General features: G+C 37.2%; 2 protein-coding genes across 6 annotated transcripts in view; both read right to left on the reverse strand.

Moving 5' to 3' along the window:
* Nucleotides 1–671, reverse strand: part of dok7b (docking protein 7b) — a 29,116-nt gene extending 28,445 nt beyond the window's left edge. For all 5 annotated transcript variants that reach the window (XM_066720097.1, XM_066720096.1, XM_066720093.1 and 2 more), the window contains exons 1-2: nucleotides 586–671; nucleotides 426–471 (exon numbers count right to left, since the gene is read on the reverse strand). In XM_066720097.1, coding sequence (XP_066576194.1) covers nucleotides 426–471; nucleotides 586–639 — 100 coding nt within the window. In that variant the 5' untranslated portion in view covers nucleotides 640–671. The remainder of the gene's footprint in view (nucleotides 1–425; nucleotides 472–585) is intronic.
* A 1,590-nt stretch (nucleotides 672–2,261) lies between these two features.
* Nucleotides 2,262–17,933, reverse strand: hgfac (HGF activator). The gene is made up of 14 exons (XM_066720104.1): nucleotides 17,665–17,933; nucleotides 17,032–17,098; nucleotides 16,140–16,233; nucleotides 13,429–13,502; nucleotides 12,917–13,030; nucleotides 11,826–11,957; nucleotides 10,147–10,287; nucleotides 9,657–9,831; nucleotides 9,328–9,425; nucleotides 7,958–8,210; nucleotides 7,140–7,279; nucleotides 3,962–4,102; nucleotides 3,183–3,328; nucleotides 2,262–2,722 (listed from the first exon to the last, which is right to left on the reverse strand). Exons 1-14 carry the CDS (start codon nucleotides 17,716–17,718, stop codon nucleotides 2,552–2,554), a joined length of 1,800 nt encoding a protein of 599 aa, XP_066576201.1. The 5' UTR covers nucleotides 17,719–17,933; the 3' UTR covers nucleotides 2,262–2,551.
* Between the last annotated feature and the right edge of the window lie 568 nt (nucleotides 17,934–18,501).

An 18,501-nucleotide genomic window follows, 5' to 3' on the forward strand; every position in this document is an offset into this window, starting at 1 on the left:
ACGAAAGCAGTAGCAAATCTGGATGTATTTCAAAACCAGCACACTGGATCTAATGAAGAATTGAACGTGCTATTCCAACATATGTATACGTCTGTCAATTGCAAAGAAATAAAATACATCGGATTCTAACACATGTGCCAATGGGAATATAAATACATAAATACATAGATGTATGTATGTATGTATGTATGAGCAGATGCAATGTATCAATCATGACACACGCTCAGCTATGGTTAATGTTTCATTCAGAAAAAACTATCTGCACACATAACCAACGACAGAAAAAAGCTTTGGATATTAAACATTTCAAAAAGTGACAGTACCCAACTTTTGATGTCATTAAGATCCTCAAAGACAGACTATTTCTATGGTGTTCATGTTATTGCCGCAAGCAGCGCGTCAAATATAGCACAGTTGAGACATACCTGCTACAGGGGAGGGCTTTCTGAGCGCAACCCACCTACTCTTCCACTGCAAGGCAAACAAAAGCACATGAAACGAGTTAAAAAGGACATCTGGGTATCCCACGGTGACACAGCTCATGCCAAAATGAACAGAAAGACGCAGAAAAGACGATTTTGAAACCTTTTTGCCATCTCTGAATTTGACTTGTCCCTCCACGACCACCGAATCCGTCATCTTCAGTCATGGTTCCAAACAGCTGCGCTCTGGACTGCGGCCGCTGCTACTGCGGAGGGGTCACTTTCAAAATAGCTTTATTGGCTTTCAGCACTGAGGGGCACAGAGACACGGCTTGCACCCAGACACACTCCCAAACTCGGGGCTTCTGTCTCCACCGGCCACAAAAGGCATGCAGGACAGTTTGGACAGTTGTCACAGTGTCTCAGGGAAATTGATTTTATAGCCAAGGCGCAATTGAATGAACACAAAGGTCCTGAGACGCCAGGGGCAGGTCAGAGTAACCTGAACACTACAGGTTAAGAGACGTCCCTCCCAGAAATGTGATATAATAATAATAATAATAATAATAATAATAATAATAATAATAATAATAATAGAAGTAGAATAAGTATATATGAAAACAACAGTTTATATGTTGAATATATGTATAATTGTTTATAAAGTTTGTTTTACTATTTCCAAATAATTGAAAGGGGTTGATAGTTTTTCTTTAATGGCTTTTCATTTTACTTCAAGAAGACATCTGGGGGTATTAGGCAAGAATAGTAATAACAGATATCTGGAAAAATTGACATGCAGGTTTTTACTTGATTTCTTAGCAGAAACCCTTATCCAGGGTGACTTACAATTGTTGCAGTATATGACATTATTTTTACATTTTAGCCATTTATACAGCTGGGCATTTACTGGAGCAGTCTAGGTAAAGTAGCTTGCTCAAGGTTCGTTAGCAGTGTCCCCTACCTGGGATTGAACCTAAAGTGCATTTGGGAACAGTTGGTAATGTTTAGGGGAATCACAGGTAAACAAATGTCCAATCGATACTCTGTTTCTGGGCCAGTTTTGTTCTGTCTCCACTCAGGTACAATATCTGCCATTATAAAACCTCATGGTATGGATGTTTGTAAACAAGGAGCCCTTCTTCCACTGAATGGGTTAAAACTGGTGCCTTACTGTGTGCCCAAATAAGTCTCCTTTGATTTCTGCTTAGCTCTTTGTTGACCATGGAAAATGTTGTGGTATGTTAGTGAATAATATATTCCATTAAAAACATAATCCATGAGAAATGCTGAAGTCTTATTGAAACACATCTTTATATTTCCATCTTGTATTAGCTGTTCACTTTTTTAGGACTAAATAGAATTTGCCTTAATTTATGATTCACAATTTATCTACTCAAATTAAATCCAGCGAATTGAAGCTCTTCTATTTATACTGGGATATAGTGTTCGGTTTATAGTAACTGACCCAAATATACATCTGTTTTAACCTCTTGTAGCTTGACACAATTTACATCAACTGCTTTTTGTTGAACATCAAAAACATTTCTTTAAGCACAATTTCATGTTAGCCTTAGCTCTTGCTTTTGTAATTGCAATTATTCACTGAAAATATAATAAAAATTGTAAATGATTTTGACATGGACTAGTAATCTTAGGACTCATATCTAAACACAATTTCATTTTGAAATGCTGTTAACAACCAATTCATCCTAGAAACCAATTTCACTGGACTACACTGTATGTTTTTATTTTATGATGAAGACAATTCTAACAGTCCAATACACATGATATCTACTCATTGCAGCATTGACCAGTTTTCCATTAAAAATACACAGCATATGATATTGATTTAGCACATTTTATTAATAGTTTTGTTTTAGAAGATTTTATACATCAAATGTATCCCTATATTTTGATGCACTACAATTCAGTTTTATTCATCTGTAAAACAAAGGGGGAAAAAGCATATATGTTTTTATTCAGAGTAGGTAGCCATAACTTCCTCTAGTTACATACCTAAATACGTACCACTAATTTACTTTTTCAGTGGGATTGATTTCTTCTATACTCACAGCATTGGCAATGCACACATATTACTACACAACCATGATTCAAAAAATGTTCATAAATCAGGTCTTAACAATCGGTGTTGTGACCCTGTTGATCCAATCCACATATTGAGAAACCCTGGTGTAGACTCCAGGCTTCTTTGAGTTGCCACATCCTTCTCCCCAGCTAACAATGCCATACAGGTAAGAGACGCCATTCTTTTCACAGGCCAGTGGGCCCCCCGAGTCACCCTGTGTGGGAAATGAACATATTTGTTGTCTGCAACAGCTTGTAATCACACCATTTAACATCCAGCATTAACAATACGTTCAAGCTTCAGCCTGCCAATGAAACAAAAATCCCCCCAAACAGCAATGAAATAGTACTTCTATTGTTCTATTGTACGTGGCACAAGTAAACATCAGACCTTGTCAGCAGCAAGAGATAATCTCGGTGACATACTTGGTCCTCAGTGTCCACTTTAGCTTCAGTACCTGGCGGCAGCTGAACATATTGGCTCTGATCTCATTAACAAATTCAAAAAAAGAAATGAGAATGGCACACAGCTGTCTGTCCGTGTCCTAACAAGAACAGCACTGTAGAAGCTAAAAAGACCTGTTTGAAACTACACACAAACTGTAGCAATGTTAGTAATCGAAGGCCCAAAATGGTACAAATGTTCGTGTCTCCTGGCCTTTGTTTCATTCTTACCTGACACGCATCCACACACTGATTGCTATTGGCACACAGCATATTCTCATTGACCTCTGTCCCGTAAACATCAGGCTTCGAGCACTGGTCAAATGGGATTATGTTGACCAAGCCCTCCTGTAAATGAGGGGCATAGGCATCGGCCTCTGAGGAAGGAGATTACATAATATTTGTTTAGCATTCACTCCAATGACATTACTCAGTTCTGGAGAAGAGAATTGTTATAGATCTTTTTTTGCTTTACTTTAAAGAGAGGCTGATTCTGGAGAGAAACAAAAAGCGACAGATGTGCCTTTAAGCATGGTCACATAATTAAAGCAAATGAATTTAAAAATGACTGTTTGATTGTTACATTTAAAAAAATCTATTCAGGTAATAGATGTTGAGACCAACATTATAAAAGAGTATGACATTAATTTGAAAACCCCTATTTTGTTTTAAATTATAGTTATTATATTTCTCCACATGCATACTAGTCGTTTATTTAGGAAGGCTTCTCTAAATATTTTGAACTTTTAAAATAAAATCAAGCAGAACATTAAAAAGATGCAAGACAACATAATTATTATAATAATGAGCATTACTTTTGTGATAATAAGCATTGCACTTCTAAAATGTCTCTTATCTTCATGTAATTGGGTTTCCTTTTATTTACAGAATATTAAATGGCTCACATTTTGGAATATTTAAACTTTGTAAAAGTCCCTGGGTATTTGCTGCTTTAAACATAATTAAAGTTTGTACAGCAATATAACAATACATATTCCTCACATACTTACTCTCATACATATGTCCCCAGCCAGCAATTTGACAGCAGTAATTGTCTGGGAAGGAAAGATGCTTTGTGGGCAGGCATATAGGACGCACAAATTGAGTCCGTTTAGCACAATGTTTGTTTTCCTTCTTTAATTTAACCAGAACTATGGAATGAGAAAGATGAATCATTCTTTAGTCACATACTGCAAGATCAGTCGATCAAGCACAGTATCAGTAATTTGTAATTGGCCATTGCTTTTTATTTTTTTATTTTATTAAATACAGGCCTATGATTTCCACAATAAAGTCCAACAAAGTGGCTGCAGTTACTTAAGAGTAATTTCAAGAGCATAATACCTATGCTGTAAAAGCAAAATTGATTTTCTTTAAGATCAAAACAAAATGCACATCCGCACTGATTGTGAAAATTGCATAACTGATTGATATGCCAATTCTGTAAAACCTGTTTAGCCGTGCTTTAGGACCATCATGTATACAGGTAATAGAAATTGAACCAAAACACAGAATAACTATTAACTTAATTTGGTAAGACCCTTTATACTGGGATTGGCATCTGCATTCACTCACACAATTTAAAGCAGGTCCCCCCCCCCCCGGAAACACCACTGTCTCTCAAGTTTTGATTCTTGGAGCAAATTAAAGGGAATCACAGTAACTGGAAATCTTGGTGAACTGTCAAAACAGGCCAAATCCTGCTTGAACAATTGTACTGATGACCTATTAGGCAACACATGAAAAGGAACACATGGGAAAACGCATGAGACGTTTAAGGGATTTTTATGTCTTTGTCATCTTCACAAAAACCGCTTCTAATGACACAGTTGCCTTTTGTCTGAGAATTTGAGAGCAGCTGTTAAATGAACAGCTTTCCCAAATTCCTGATTACTGAGACTACACTGTGAAAAGCCTGTCTCCGTGTCTTTATGCCTTGACATGAGTTCAAACTGTACTCTCAGCAGGCTTCAAAATAGATGTATATAATATTACCCTGTTGGTATAGATTAGTTGAAATGATTACATATTCTAGCACGGACCAATTCATATTTTTATTTTTCATATGATTCTTAGAATGCAAATCCTAATAAAGCCACTTAAAAGGGTATGCTAACTGTGATGATGGGAGCTTTGTTTCAATTGAATCAACTTCTAGATTTTAAGATCAGAAATACAAGCAAAGATGGGGGACTGGAATAGCATGGACATGTAAAAACCCTGGTGAAGATTAGAGATTTGGGACCTCTTGGATTTGACAGGTCATTGTATTAGTAATAGAGGAGAATTCATTCTATAAACTCTTAGAATGACAAATTAGTTCTAAGAATGAATTGTACAGCGCTAGCCTGTGGTTCTGGATCTCAGAATAAGGTCTCAGTGCCACCTGCATTACGCTCACAAACGGCTAACTGGAAGCTCCCAGGGTAGCCAGCAGTAGCATAATAACGGTGCTTTGTGTGGTATAGAAAAACGGCTTGTGAATGGTGAATAGTTAATAGGTTCCTGGCAAGAGAGTTCCTTCCTCTCAGCCAGGATGCATCGCCCCCTCGCTTCTCCAGGCTCTGAGACACTAGTGGACTGAGGAAACTACATTGCCGTTTATATGCTGCCACCTGAGGCTTTGAAAATGATGGCCCCCATTAAAGGTGTCTGTTCAGCATTAGCAGTTGTTATGTTCGCCTGTTTGTGAGTATATCAGGATATAAATATGTGTTAAAGACAGTTCTCATATCTCTTCTACACGTTTCACAGGTCTGTGGCTTTGAAGTGCAGAGCAAGTACATTTATCAGCTATATACCTCCCCACTCCCTTCCAGTGGAATTAAAATCTAGATACTGAGGTTATCTTAAAAGCCACTAGAACAGCATAACTATAGTGGAGCTCTCCAAATCACAGTTCTGAGCATTATTTAATCACTCAAACAAATGATCTGCTCATCAGGCAGGTCAACTGGGGTCTATAATCAAGGCTCTCAACTCCACTGTTCATTTTGTCCAACAATTAACTGTTTTTGTACCTGATCAGTGGTGTTGACATCTATACTCCTTCATGCTGCTCACAAGAGCTCTTATATGTTCTAGTTTGATGTATTAATGAGGATTTTAAGTGCAATGTGCAATTTAAGCAGTGCAGATTTCAAATTGAATGGTGTCGGTTGGATCAACATCAATTTCAACATCAACATCAACAAATCAGTACCTCAGAGGGTCATTGAGCTGAGAACACCCTGAGCAATTTCAAACAACATATCCACTTATCTCTGTAACAAGGGGATAAAGAGCTGCTAGTTCAGAAACAATGGCAACTCTGGAAGAGTATGTTTATAAGCCCAAAATCAGATGGACAAGTAAGAAAATCACACTTTAAGTTGAGCTCACTTATATATCTAAGTCTTTGGATTACCCCTTGCATAACACATTGCAAGCAATACTATAAAGCATGTGTTTTGTTGAATCGTGTCCAAAGTGCAAACCTTATTACTAATCTGCAACAAATCAGCTACTTCCACCTATCAAATTAAGTCTATAATAAATTGATTCATCACACGACCAATACCTGCATTTTATAATGGCTGTTGGCAGCATAAGTAATCTAATCTGACCTAAATCTCATATACGCTAAATGGTAAACCACTTAATAAATCTTTATATTAATCTTTAAATTAAAGCACATGCAATGATTGTATCATTCCTTTGCTTGAAATTAGATGTGGCCAAAAATGTGTGTGAAGTGAAGTGGCTACCGATAAACAGTTTCTGAGATACTGCACTGTCTACTCACAGTTTCTGCACCACTGATCCTTGATGGAAAATATTTTATATGGCTCCCCACTCAGCCTCACAGACAAATCTGAATCACCCTGTATTATGTGGTGGTTTATATTTTATGCCACACAGACAATATCTGCCACTTGCAATTTTACAAATTGTAAATCAATAAGCTCCTGTTTCAAAGCACAGCATCCAAAGCCAATATTTTCTGATCTCAGTGCAATTCTCACAATGCAAAAATAATTGTATATACATAAATCATTTAACTACACAAGAACTAACATAACTGCAGGCTTTTATAAATTCTAGATTCAATTCTTGTTAGTCAATACATAACAATTCACATGTAATGTTCTGAGTTCATGTAAAATTGTGCAGAATACTTTGGATTTATAGCGATCACATGCTACTTACCTATGTCATTGAAAGTTGGATTGAACACCGAAAACTTTTCAGGGAAGATATATTTCTCAATTTTGTAGGACTTGGAATTTTGACCTGTGTCATTGTAAAAATGCTGACCCAAGACAACCCGAACTGTGGAAACCAGGGGGCTAAAAGAGATACAACAAAAGCCTTTCTTACAGCAATGGATGTTTTTCCCATTCCTCACAAGCAGCTCAAGTAGGCCAGGTGTCAAAGTGTGATTTGGACCTCATCCATGACCCCAGTGTCCTAAGAAAACTGGGTACAGTGGTCCATCCAAAAGCCCTTAATGAGGTATTGCTCTGGACGGTGTGGTCCAAAGGAAAGCATATTCTCTACTGAGTCTCTACTTCTCCTCTGATAGGGTAACTATCATGGGACAGTATAGATTTAATAGTAGAGAACTCAGGGTTGTAATAATTAAATACTATATTGTACAGAAATATATGTGTATATATTGTACTTGTATATGTTGTACTAATTTACTTTTCCTGTAAAATGTACTCACCCAAGAATAAGGTTCAAAGCACTTATTACAAAAAAAAAAAAAAAAATATATATATATATATATATATATAGTATGTGTATACAGTATGTGTTATAGGCCTATATATATCTATATTTGAAAATGTGAAATAATATCTCCGTTCCCACATCCAAACGGTCCCAATATGTCAGTGGGGTACCCGGATTATGTGAAGCAAGTCACAGTGCTGAAGTCACACCATGTTGGAACCCATTGGATCAGGCAGAAATGTTTTATTTTGTAGTGAATTAAATTATAAAATAACTACCAAAGAGTCTACCTGTGAGCGAAGCAGTGGGCAGCAGAGACGACCCAGCACGGCTTTATCAGGCTCCCTGCACAGAAATATGTCCCGATATATATGGCAGCCATCCAGGGGTGGGAGCCAGGCAGGGCAGACTGTCCTTTTATGATCCGTCCCCTGAACACCCTCTTTTTGTGTCTCTTTCCGCAGACAGGGTCTTGAGACGTGTGATTCTCATCTGATAGCATTTCAATGTTAGTGTTGGGTAAAAGCCTTGTGAATGACAGCGCTGTAACAAATAATTAAATCCACCATGAAGATTATACTGTCTTAATTAAAGTATTTTATTAGTATTAACATCATGGAGACCTGAGGGCACATAATTTCCCGCTAAATTGCCTTTTCTTTAAGGATATGTCAAATCCATTTTAAAATATTTTGTTCAACAAACTTTAAATTGAGTGAAAAGGGGACAGCAGAAGTGATATACAGTTCCATTAAAGATGCACTTCCTTATGGAACAAAAGCCATGATCAAAAAGTTAGAAACTCCACACTTTTACATCAGTTTAAAGAGATCCATAGCTTTGAACACAATAGGTTAACCAAAACTAAACAAATCACAATTTTAAATCAGGATCTATATATTTTTTCTGATGTCTAATTAACGATCTTCATATAATAATACACCAGAAAAAGTCAGTTAATCTTTTCCACTCTCTTATGAATTATGGAGAATCTAATAAAAGTGTTACTCATAAAACAGATGAAGGATTGAGGTTGCTTGAGCACTGACTAATGGCCGAGGCAAATACAATGGGAATGTGTCTCTCTGCAGTGTGGATGTCCTGGGAGGCATAGGTTTAGGGGGGGAACGATAAAATGTCCCTCCCAATATTGACCGAGTTTCTGAAAAAAAACATTCACCCCTGCTGGGAGGGAGACTGAAGACAGTATATCTGTAGTTTAAAACAAAAAAGAAAATATAAAACAACTTGATCTGGCTCTGGGGAGGGTGTAATTGAAAAGCCCTCAGCTGATGGTACTGTGAGACATTATTGTAGATGATTTATAGTATTAATAGAAAACTCTTGTTCTGGCCGCAGTGCTGCAGATTCGCTACCATTTGCCTGCTGTACGAGCTGCAGGTGCAGGACTGAGCATTGTGTTTCTGGAGTCCATGTGGAGCATTAAATCGTATCATGAAAACAGGCTTGCTGGCCGAGGGCAACGGTGGTCTTAAAACAACAACCTATATCTATTTTTGAGCAGTAATATTATGCCATCTTATTAAAAGTCTCTAGATTTAGTGTTTATTTTCTTTTACTGGTACTTGGAAGCAGTGCTAAACATTCAAAACCATCCAAGCTGCAAATGGCTTGACTCCGGAGGCACCCAGGTACTCACAAGCAGTTGACTGACATGGAGGAATGTTACAGTACTCCCAGGAGATTTGTGTGTTCTTCAGCACGTAACACCAGGGAAACTGATCATTATCTGGGTTTCTGGGGAGGAAAAAAAATTTGCTTTCAATGACACGATTCTAATCTAAATTCAGTTTTTATGATTCAGAGGGATGAAGAATATACAGGACAGCGAGACTGGAAATCCCAACACATCAAGACACGATGCCATAAATGAAGAATTGAAGGTATAGCTCCATGCACTGGAGTTCTGGCTGTCTTAAAGACTTGTTTGTTCTGATGAAGTTGCCGGTGAAAGGAAAGACTGCTCACCTGCAGTAAGAGTGCTCCCCCAGGCCCAGAGAGGCAGCGTCCTCCACAGTCCCTAAATGCAGTTCATGGTACAGCAGCTCTGAGTTCCAGGGCAGACATCTGCTGCCAGAGATGCCAGTATTGGCCATGCCTCTGTAATTTGTGCCGTTCTCCTTAAAGCAGTCCATGTCACGTTCTTCAAAATCAAGACAGAGATTAACTATTATTTAGGAGCAATACTGAGGTGTAACCACTAAGCAAAGAGTTGTTCTGATGGGAGACTTTAAGGGATATTGGAAAGATGTGAAGACAATTGCAAACAAGAGACAGAGATTACTTTAATATAAGGTAACTATATCAATCATATCAACACAGAACCACTCTGAGCATTGTGAGAGTACTGCAGGTAAATGAAAAACGTAGTAGTTTGATTTCTGTGTTCCCAGTTGTGTATTACCAGACATGCCTATTGGTGTTACAATAGACTGGTAAGAAATGGAAAAAGTAAAACCTTTTGGAATATACGGATTTCTTCTTGGGATGATGCTACAGTGTGGCCCTGCATAGCTCGGCCTGCAGGCACAGACGGTCTTCCCTGTTGATATGATCTTTCTGCACGGTGCATCGTTCTGACATGGGTTCGTGGTGCAAGCTAGGGATTTACCAAAAAAAAAAAGTTACAAAAGCAATGGCATTTCTGACAGGAAAACTGTTTTCAAAACCTTAACATTACCTAATTTTACTTTTAGACCTGCAATATAAATATTACTAAAGGTGTGCTAACAACAATAAAATGTAGAACACAAGAATGAAAAACTGAGTAAATATAGTACAAATTGGGTGGAGATTCAATTTTTCAACTACACTGAACAAAAATGGAAACGCAACATGCAACAGTTTCAAAGATTATACTGAGTAACAGTTCATAGAAGGAAATCAGTCAATTTAAATAAATCCATTAGGCCCCAATCTATGGATTTCAAGTCTCAAGTTCAGAGGGAGTGTATGACTGGCTGCTGACTGCAGGAATGTCCAGCAGAGCTGCAGTCCGGTCAAGACCCTGGTGAGGATGATGAGCCGCAGATGAGCTTCCCTGAGACGCTTTCTGACAGTTTGTCCAGGTGGCTGGTCTCAGACGATCCCACAGGTGAAGATGCTGGATGTGGAGTCCTGGGCTGGCGTGGCTACACGTGGTCTGCAGTTGTGAGGCCAGTTGGATGTACTGCTAAATTCTTTTAAAACGACATTGGAGGCGGCTTATGGTAGAGAAATTAACATTCAATTATCTGGCAACAGCTCTGGTGCAGTCAGCATAGCAATTCTACACTCCCTAAAAATGTGAGACATCTGTGGAATTGTGTTGTGTGAGAGAACTGCACATTTTAGTGCGGCCTTTTATTACCCCTAGCACAAGGTATAACTGTGTAACGATCGTGCTGTTTAATCCGCTTCTTGATCTGCCACACCTGTCAGGTGGATTGAATATCTGGGCAAAGGAAAAATGCTCACTAACAGGGATGTAAACAAATGTGTGCACATTTGAGAGAAAAAATTAAAATATGCGTATGGAATATTCCTGGGATCCTGCATTTCAGCACATGAAACATGATGGGACCATCACTTTACATGTTGCGTTTATAGTTTTGTTCACTGTTCTGAAAGTACACCACCCCCTCCACTTATTGCTAGAGTAACAAAAATAATGCAATATATCGAGATTCGTAATATAGCGAGACACAAATAAAAAAAAGCCACAAATAATATAAAACTAACTTTAGTTTTAATGCCGGCCTCAGACATTAAGATCAGGTAGCAATACATCCAGAAACACAGGAAGAAATAGCAGGCTAAATATCACAACCAAACTTTGGTTAAAAAATAATGAGGTTAAATATATTCAGAGACATGTGCATCTTGACTATAAAAAAGGGAGCAAACGCAATATATCCCAATCAGCAGGATAATGAGAGCTACTATAACAATGGGGTGGTGTACCTGATAATGTGACACTGCTGTGAAATGTGACATCTCCATACTTAACTTTTCTCTAGAGATATTTCAGTGACTTTTATAACATCATTTAAGATAATTAGGGACATGAATATATTCTACTACCAAAATGCAAGAATATGCACAAACTCCACCTGTGAGCAGCTGAATTTCCCACTTTCAGAACCGCTCAGAACCCACCTGTGTAGCGAACGCGTTGGCACTGGATTACACCGAGCATGCATGTACACTGCTCCACGCTACGATTGTGGACTCTTCCCCAGGTTTCTCCATTCCCATAGTAGCGGAGGTGCTCTGGATCGTAACACTTTTCTTATATAAAACAGGCAACATATAAACTTGCTTAAATTTGTGAAGTATAACAGTACAACCACTGTCTCACACTGCATCCTCTACTTAAAGACTTAAATAAACATGTCACATACGTTGCATGATTTCTAAATACAAGGAAAAATCGCTTTGGTTGAGACTAGACACTGCAAAACTAATCTCACTTCACCAATTATGCCCACTTGAAATAGCTGGAATAGTTCCTTTACTGAGCAGATAATGAGGTGACATGGTGATGTTGCAGAACACAATGTAAAAAGGCCTTGTGCTATGAATTCGTTAAGTTTTCCAGTGATGCAGATGAAGCTTTTGGGGAATTAGGTAAACGAAACTAAAAAATAACTTTTTAAAATGAAAATGATGAATTATACAGATTTCCAGATAATCTTTAAAGCAAATACAGTCATCGTGGTAGACAAAGTTTATTAATCTTTTCTTTGTAAAACAAGTCAGGGAACAGAAACACAAACAGATTGCCGATAGCACTTATAACTTCAAATTTCTTGGATACACAAACTGAAAGATTAGAAATGGATTTTGGGGGGATTTGGTTGCTGCGTTTCTTCTCTTAATCATTGTTTACAACAGACGCTGTGTGAATAAAACTGGATCTCAGGCCAATCAAAGCAGTTATAAGTGAGCCTTAATTGGGGCATTAAAAAACAAAAAACAAAAACTTTGTAGGTCGGAGAAATGAGTAGGCAGGACTTGTTGCTTACCAACCTGAGTAATGTACTAATATCAAAACTATTTAAACAACTGTGGCCTTACCTTGTGTAGGAGCTGAAACATAAATGGTACTCAAGAAACATCAATTCATCTCAGACACCTGCTCCTATGTGCCACAGGGGCAAACTGTCACCGGGATGATTTGTAAAGAGTAATCGTAGGGGCTGAACTTGATACAAACCATCTCCCTTCTAAGGAGTAGTATTACTCACCCAGTGTGCACTGTCTCCCACTATATTCTTGCGGGCACATGCAGTGGTAGGATTTCAAATGAGGGACGTTGGTACAAAGGCCATTATTGTGGCATGGGTTCTCCTTGCACGAGTCTATGATGATTAAATCACAAGATGAGCTTTATAACTGAGGGCAGCAGTGGGTCCATTCATGGATAGCAACAGCAGGAACATGCAAGGTACTGTAATGTCACATCCAAGACTTGATTTTTTATAATGATTCAAATATAAATACTATGCATCAGATAATCACATGTTGTGAGTCATATATATCCAGTCATATACTTATTACTTATGATTACAGTTTATATTACACTGGAGATATGTTTAATATGTTGCATGTGATGTATATTATATATTTTTTTTGCGACCTTGATGGATTTTAAAAGAATATCTGCTGTAAGAATCACTTTGAAAAGAACAGCCCTCAATGTATACTTTCATTTTTCTATATTAATTTGAAAAATGGAACTGAATACAATATCTGTTACCTTGTGTGTCTGAAATTTCAGTGGCACAATATCCCCACGACTGATCCCGGTCAAAGTTATGTGTAATGGAACACCTACAATGCAAGGACACCTCACAATGGTCATGTGTTACTTAGGAAATTCTCATTATAAGCATGCATGCCTCTGCTAAAACTAATTAACACATCAAAATAAAATTACCACCATTAATAATAATAATGTCAATTAGAATGCAGTAATGATTGCATTTAGCTAAACAGTGTGAGCCATTCACATTAATGGCAAATAACTCATCATGATTTCTCCTTAGGGACAGTTTTATTAGTTCTATATGGAACCTAAGGAATGTCTAATAATTTTTCATCAAAACCATGTGGCTATTCTCACTCCTGTCCTCACAATGTGATGCGCACATGTAATCTGTTACTGTGCAGAATATTTTGGTCAGGTATTCATGTCTAGGGAAGCTTTCATGAATAAATTGATTCCTGTAACAGTTATTTTAATAATTGGTCCAAAAGAAGGGGTAGTAGTAGCAGTAGTGGTAGAAGAAAAAGAAGAACATATTTATTAATTGCATTATTTTTATTTTATTATTTATTATTAATTATAAATGAATTATTTATTCAATTTCTCATTGCAAGTACAGCATTTTGCTAAAACTTGGCTATGCTGTACAGATGAAAGGTTGAATTATAACCATCTTAAAAGAGACTGTGGCAGAACTGCACAAATATTTTCTAGACTTAGATAGATCTGGCTTTCTGTAATGTGGACATTTATTTTTGTGCTTTTTTATTTTTCCAGTAAAATGTATTTAATGTTATATGCTAGTGTTGTAAACCACTGTGGGTGAGGATCAATGTTGATTAAAGTAGCTCTTAATAAAATATTCATTTTGACTGCTGCTATGTGACAAAGATAGTGAGGGAATATGCCATCTTTCTTAACTTCATAACTAAGTCAATAAATGAATATAATTTAGATTGTAGAGGTTATTCAAGATTGGAGATACTTGAACTCCAAGGTATTTAAAACCCTCCTTTGACCATTTGAAGGGAAGGGCTATTTCACGGACGTTTAAAGAACACCAAATAGGACCTTTCAAGGAGAAAATTATATAATTTTCCTTGGCGACAATTTATTTCTCAGTCAGACACACTTTTCTGAGGTGAGAAGATAGTGCAGAAAAAATCATGTCATACTATTTTTATTGTTTTGTTATTTGGGATCCACCCAAAGTGATGTACAGTATATCAGTATTCAGCATGTGCTTAATACATGTGAATGCACAAACAGTACTGTTGCTTATTTACGTTATTAATTACATTCTTGTGAGTGTATATTTTATAACTGTTTGTAATAATATGGTGTCAATGTTCATTAATAAAGTAAAGCTGAATAAATGATATGAACTACTCTTCCATGTGACTGAAAAAAACATAAATACATAATGACCCTGCATAATATCCCTGCTGAACACATTATTGACAGAAATTAGTATGAGAATAATGCTGCTAGGGCATAAATATGCATTAAGTTAAAAGTGGGTGTGCTGTTGATGGCTCTACTGCTATCTGTCTGTCAACTAAGAGTAACCTGACAAAAGCAGGAAATGAGCAAAAGATGGAAATACATTTCACAACAGCGTTCTTCACTTAAAAAAGTTATGCCTTGTGGCTACAGACTTGACACCATGCAGGGAGTGACACTAATAGCATTTAAAAACATTGTTTCACATATCACTGCCATTAGGTTGCACATTAATGCTAGGCAAATAAATATACATATAAATATGAATATAAACTAAATAAAAAATATATACATAAACAGAAATACACTACACAAATGAAATGGTAATTCCAAGTTTAAATCAAAATATTTGTGGTTAATAATAAATCTGTTCAAAATGAATCTAAGAACCCAATCCATTAAATATAATAATGATGCCCCCCTCGTTCATGTTGTTTTTGAGCATTGCAGACAGTTACCCAGCCAGTCTACTCTGCTGCTTAATGCATTCAAGTTGATTTACATTTCGATTTTATCCGTCAGTCACATCTGAAAGATGGTGTGAAAATGAGTGCAGACCCAAATAAATTATGAATATACTGCTCTTATTTGCTGATGATCACTAATCTTGTAACACCCTGCTCAGAAATGGGATTTGGAAGAGGACTGGAGACTGTCCCGGGAGAATGGCACTAGAGTATGATAACAGGGATCTGAAGGCTTTATCTGAGAAAAGTTCATTTTAAATGTCTTACACAATGATAAATGCAGCCATATCCTACACTCAAGCTTCAATATACCTGCCAGCGAATTCCTGCCAAAAGTGAAGCCTGCACTAAATGAATTTGGATAAAAGCCACACAAGAAAAGCTGACAGTATGAGGTTACTATATTTGAAGGGGTGATGTGAATATTTCAGGGCATCTTTACTTCAGCAGACACTAAGGGGTGTAGGTATGTATGTATGTCTGATTCAACGTAGAGCAGAAGCTTCCACAACATAATGAAAGCAAAGCTGGTTAATTAAAATCCATGCTGAGCATCCTCTGCAGAGAAAAGACTCTTTACCTTTGTGAGTCAACAATAAGTTTAATTAAATCTGCATTAAAGGCCCTTGTATCAGCTGTGCTTTGAATTCATCACTGCTGTGATTTTACCAATTTGGGAAATAACTTTAATGAAGCAGAACTTGCTTGTAAACAGCCAATCAATCAACTCACCATAGTTTCTGATTTCTATCATTCAAGCAGTGGTGATATATACTCCCACCATAACGAAAAGGGAATTTGCATTCATGCCCGTCTTCAGTCAGCACTACAGAAAATTAGGATAATTGTTAGAATTACCCAACAGAAGAAGTTCAACAGAAAGATTTACACAGATACAAAGAAACAAACTTTCACAATTACCACACACAGCGTGCATGAAAACGTCTCTTGACTGATACTTGCTGTATATTTGTACTGATCAGTATTTGGTATTGGTTTTACATTTTCAACATTCTCCTATACAGTAATATTCATATTTTGACCTTCTCTGTGGGGCCTCAAATAGTGCCCATTGTAAGCTGAACTCAAAGCAGCTGTTTTTACATAAAATGTCACTGTCCAAAACCTGGAAGGTAAAAGGTTAATCACTATCTACACTCAGAGCGTTGGCTCTGGCCTTGCCTCTCTGTGCTGATTCGATTCTGTGGAGTAAATTAAACTGTAAGAATGACCCACCTCTCCATGACATTGAACTCTTAGTATGGAAAGACATACTGAACAAAATCCAAGGAAAATAGTTTCTGACACTGATATTGTTGTGCAACAGTATTTAAGCAAGCAATGTTGCAATTGTTTCTGGTGGAAAATGTGGTCAGAACTGAAAACATTTCCCAGAGTTTTGATTTGCTCAAATGCTTGGGATAATGACTTCAGAGGGCACGGCAATCATCACAGCAGGGTTCCCTATCCTAGGATTATCATCATCCTTATTATTGTTAAAAAAAGAAAGAACATATTGTGCATAGTTTTAAACCAAGCAAAGACTATAATTAGGTGAGAATTTTTTTATGTTTTTTTAAGAGACTATATATATATATATAGATATGGTAATTAACTTCCTTACCTCTATGATAGCTTTGATTTTGCAAATTCAGAGCAATTGCAATTTCGTGGCCCGGTTGGACTGTGCGCTGTAAAGACATTGACACATCAATACTGGGCAAGATCACTACAGTTCACTGGGAGAGCAGCAGCAGCACAGAGTCTCTGCAGTACATTGTTCTGCACTGATCTGTCAGCAAATGTGGACAGAGTTGTACTCTATGCTGTTGCATTCCCCCTTATCACAGGTTGCAACACAGTTTTTGTGATAGCTTTTCCTCCTCCCTACATTTCAATATTTAGTTTTTTTCCTGACAAGCTTTAATTTTAGCACCCGATGCTGCATTTTCCTAAAACGGATTATTGAACTAATGAAGCAGAGTTTATTAAACAAACACACCGCTCTCAATCCAGCTGCAAAACAACTGCAGCACATGTTGCTTTGTATTTGGATAAATGAATGCTTCGTCCCCTAACCTGAACTGCAGATACTTAAAATGAATAACTCAATATAACTGATTTGTGGTAAACAATTGCATTACTATTTATTAAACTTTATTCACTATGTGATCTCAGCGCTAGGAAAGTAATACTTCTAGTGTGTAAGCATTCAAACATTCATATAAAATGATTAGATAAAAAACAAACTACTTACCACCATAACGCCAAATACACAGGAAGGCACCAGAAGAGTTATTAAAAAGAGCATATTGTTGTTTGGATTTTTGTAAAATATTTATCTGTATAATGGAATTATTAATATCCAGCGTGGTTTGCTTGCTCATGCGGTAAGTTTCTCCCAGAAGATGTCTATATGTTTGGCATTTTTAAGTAAAAGCTAAGAGTTCTTAGAAAACAACCCACAGATCCAACCAGCTGCAACGCAACTCCACAATAATGCTAGTTCAGGTAGTGGCAGCTGGGAAAGGTCTTTGTCGGGGCTGGTTAATGGTAACCTAAAATTAAGAGAGTTGTGTGGGTGGTGGCAGGGGGGGTTTACATAAAAAGAAATGAAAATGGTTGATATTTCTCTTCTGTGAGAATAGATTTGCATCCTCAAGACAGTGCACACAATGTTTTTGGAGAAAATTGGAAGAGGTGAGATGTAAAATGTTGAGATTAATTTCATATGTGGATTTGTTCTGAAACGTTTTGCAATTATGTAAATGTACAGACTGTCAGTGAGGTTCATATTTCAGTGCCTTTAAAAACACAGTCCTTGGTTCTAACTGTGAACAGCTCCCATGTCTCCATTGGTTTTGCATGAATGTTTTGTGGTTCGTCATTTTAAATTCAGTGTGGTCTAGAGTTTATGATTTACCCGTGGGTTTTTTTTTTGTTGTTTTTTGTTTCTCAATACACATGAAGGTTGAGTCAACTTTTCTCCCAATTCCACCTGGTGATGTGAGGTAATATAATCCATACAACCTAGGTATCCAGTGCTACAGTTATCTGAAACAACGTATCACCAATGGGAAAGCAGAAGGACTTT

Source organism: Amia ocellicauda, chromosome 13 (assembly GCF_036373705.1).
Source record: "Amia ocellicauda isolate fAmiCal2 chromosome 13, fAmiCal2.hap1, whole genome shotgun sequence".
Taxonomy (NCBI): Eukaryota; Metazoa; Chordata; class Actinopteri; order Amiiformes; family Amiidae; genus Amia; species Amia ocellicauda.

Excerpts from the sequence above, each read along its gene's own strand:
- hgfac (XM_066720104.1), bottom strand. The coding sequence starts at position 17,718 with ATGCTCTTTTTAATAACTCTTCTGGTGCCTTCCTGTGTATTTGGCGTT. Across the intron at positions 9,832-10,146 it reads AAATCCGTATATTCCAAAAG|AACGTGACATGGACTGCTTT; the intron begins GTTTTACTTTTT and ends TTGATTTTGAAG. Across the intron at positions 7,280-7,957 it reads GCCCACTGCTTCGCTCACAG|CCCCCTGGTTTCCACAGTTC; the intron begins GTAGACTCTTTG and ends TATCTCTTTTAG.